Source organism: Silene latifolia, chromosome 7 (genome assembly GCF_048544455.1).
Source record: "Silene latifolia isolate original U9 population chromosome 7, ASM4854445v1, whole genome shotgun sequence".
Taxonomy (NCBI): domain Eukaryota; kingdom Viridiplantae; phylum Streptophyta; class Magnoliopsida; order Caryophyllales; family Caryophyllaceae; genus Silene; species Silene latifolia.
The window spans coordinates 90,023,253-90,026,620 of NC_133532.1; the positions used below are offsets into that span (position 1 = coordinate 90,023,253).

The following is a 3,368-nucleotide window of genomic DNA, read 5'->3' on the forward strand; positions in this document are numbered from 1 at the left end:
AACTCCACTATTCCGCATTGTACTCTTGTTATCTTGACGTTCGGTATAAAAACAATACCCATTAATTAATATCATAGCCTTCATATGATTTTACTTCGTTATTGGGCCCATAAGCTAACCATTTAACAGTGTCACAAACATCAGCATTGGGTGTACACGATAACTCACCAAGTACTTTAACCCTAAACCATTTCACAAAAGACCTGTTGTGCTCTTCAACCAACCACTTGTCATTTTTTTAGAGGGTATTTTGACTTCAATATTCTCATGTGCTCCTCTATGTAAGGATTAGCTTCTGTAAGATGTTGTAAGACAAGAAAGTGAGCATCATTAAGCTCTTTGGAATTAAGTGATACCCATTTTGCTCCGATAGTACCTTTACCATCAAGCCTCCCTTAATGTCGAGACTTCGGTAGCCCAAACGATTGCACACCAACAAGATAGTCGATGCAAAATCTTATAACCTATGCCGCTATATATCCTTCGACAATACTAGCATCAGGCCTTTATCTATTGGTAGTGTACCCTTTCAAAACTCCCATGTATCGCTCAAAGGCATACATATCTCTTAATTGTACAGGACCCAAAAGTTTAGCCTCTCTAACCAAATGAACAACCAAATGCACCGAAATATCAAAGAAAGAAGGGGGGAAATACATCTCCAATTGACACAAGGTTTCAACAATATCAGCTTGCAGCTTATTGTCTAGTCTGTCAGGATCAATCACCTTGCTATACATTGCATTAAAGAAAAATCACAACCTGGTAATAACTAATCTCACATGCTTTGGTAAAACAGATCGAATCGCCACAGGTAAAAATTGTTGCATTAGCACATGATTATCATGAGACTTTAATCCAATCAACCGCAAATATTTCATGGAAACAAGATTTTTCATATTTGAACAATATCCATGTGGTACCTTAATGCCACAAAGACACTCACTACAATCGATTTCTCATTCTTAGATAATGTATAGCAAGCGGGAGGAAGATATACACGTTTCCCTTTCTCTTGCGGTGCTAGCTCATTCCTTGTTCCCATTTCTTCAATGTCCTTCCTCGCCTTGTAACCATCTTTAGTCTTTCCGGGAATGTTGAGCAGAATCCCGATAAGACTTTCGGTGACATTCTTTTCTACATGCATGATGTCTATACAATGTCTCACTGATATGTATTGCCAATATGGAAGATTCCACATTATAGACTTCTTCTTATATTTAGCATTCTTTTCAAATTTGTTGGGCTTTCCAAAAACAACATTAATATCTTTGACTTGTTCATATACTTCATCTCCCTCTAGTGGAATAGGTGCCATTCTACTCTCTTTCTCTACATTGAATGCCTTCTTCATCCTACGATAAGGGTGATATCGAGACAAAAATCTTCGATGACCAGTATAAACATTCTTGCAACTATAAGTGAGCTGAGGAGCTACGGTACCTTCATCACATATTGGACATGCCTTTTTCCCTTTCACTGAATAGCCAGACAAATTGCCATATGCAGGAAAATCATTTATGGTACCTAATAACATAGCACGCAAGGTAAAATCTTGTTTGGCAACTGCATCATACACCTTTACTCCTTCATTCCACAATAATTTCAAATCATCAATGAGGGGTTCTAGATATACATCTATATCATTGCCCTTTTGCTTTGGTCCTTGGATAAGAAATGACAACATCAAGTATTTGCACTTCATACAGAAGTAAGGGGGCAAGTTATAAACACAAAGAAGGATAGGCCACGTGTTATGTTCACTACTCAAAGAAGAGAACGAGTTCATCCCATCGGTACAAAGGCCAAGTCGTAAATTTTTAGCTTCATCACCAAATTCTGGAAACATTCTATCAATAGTTCTCCACTGAGGCGCATCTGCTGGATGTCTAAGTTTACTATCCTTTTTTCTCATGTCCGCATGCCACCATAAGTTCCTCGCCTCAATTAGATTGGCAAATAATCGTTTAAATCTTGGTATTATGGGTAAATACCAAACCACTTTTGCAGGAGAGCCTTTCTTTTGTGCACAATCAACATCCTTATCCTTTAATCGATATCCCGATGTACCGCATTTTGGACACTCGTGCAAATTCTTATATTCTTTGCGGTACAAAATGCAGTCTTTTGGACATGCATGAATTTTTTCATAGTCACAACCTATAGGACACATGATTTTCTTAGCCTCATAAGTCGATCTCGGAAGAACGTGATCTTCCGGAAGTATGTCATTTAAGAGTTCTAATAATGATGTAAAACTCTTATCACTCCACCTATTTTCCACTTTTAAAGACATTAAATTCATAACTGCAGACAATCGAATAAATTTGTTGCAGTTAGGATACAAAGGTTTCTCCGCATCACTAAGCAAACTCTCTAATACTTTTTGGTCATCCTCAAAATTAACTTGCACATCCTCAATCAAGTCATCTATCCGATCCCTTTGAATATCTTCATCATCAATAACATATGCTACTGTCTTTTCTCCACCCACTTCAGTTTGAGTGGAAACAATTGACTCTCCATGAAATATCCAACGTGTGTAGTCTCTCATAAACCCACGTAAAACTAAGTGCTCATCACATATATTAGGAGTTAAAACTTTCTTTAAATTTTCACAGTCACTACAAGGGCATAATATGTGTGTCTCTCTTTTTTTAATTGCATTCTCAGCGGCACATTTTACAAATATCTCCTTCACTAAAATCCTAAATTCGGGAGTAGAGCGTTTCATATTATACATCTAACTTCGGTCCATCTCTAAAAACAACAAGGAAAAAAATATTTAATCAACTAATAACGTAGAGACAACCAGGTTTATTAACTGCGGCACTAAAAGATTAATTTGAGCACATAAAGCTAATTTTCACTGTTAATTGTTAATTTGATCCATCTTTTCACAAGAACTGGTTAATTGAGAAAACTGTGAAACTTGATTGCCCCTTCCTCATAGAATTTCATGTAAATACAAGTTGTGAAGTTAAAAAAAAACTAAGAAAAGTAAAAAGACAATCAGATAATAAGATGATCAGAAAACACACTTGAAAAAACACAAGGGATTCTTACCAAGTACAGTAATTAAAAATAAGCAAAGAAAACTCTACAACATATATCAAACAACGTCGACGATCGCAAAGACAAAATTTATATAATGAGGTTGATGAGTCAACTCAAAAAAAACAAAACATGCAACCACAAAACAGAAACTAGTTTTTCAGAGAGAAATAAGAGGAACAAAGTGTTGGAGTAGTGTCGTCCACAATAAGTGCGTTTACATAATAAATCTCGTAAAAGGAATATCAGGGATTTATTTATTTATTTGTCAGCTGGTCATCGTTAATCGGTAATGATTGGGCGACTAGAGTTTG

The 3,368-nt window shown here is 36.2% G+C and overlaps 1 protein-coding gene across 1 annotated transcript; it reads right to left on the reverse strand.

The window, feature by feature from the left end:
- Nucleotides 1–506: 506 nt before the first annotated feature.
- On the reverse strand, nt 507–2,734 carry LOC141590345 (uncharacterized). The gene is made up of 2 exons (XM_074410942.1): nt 924–2,734; nt 507–732 (listed from the first exon to the last, which is right to left on the reverse strand). The coding sequence occupies exons 1-2, from the start codon at nt 2,732–2,734 to the stop codon at nt 507–509; spliced, it is 2,037 nt and encodes a 678-aa protein (XP_074267043.1).
- Nucleotides 2,735–3,368: the final 634 nt, after the last annotated feature.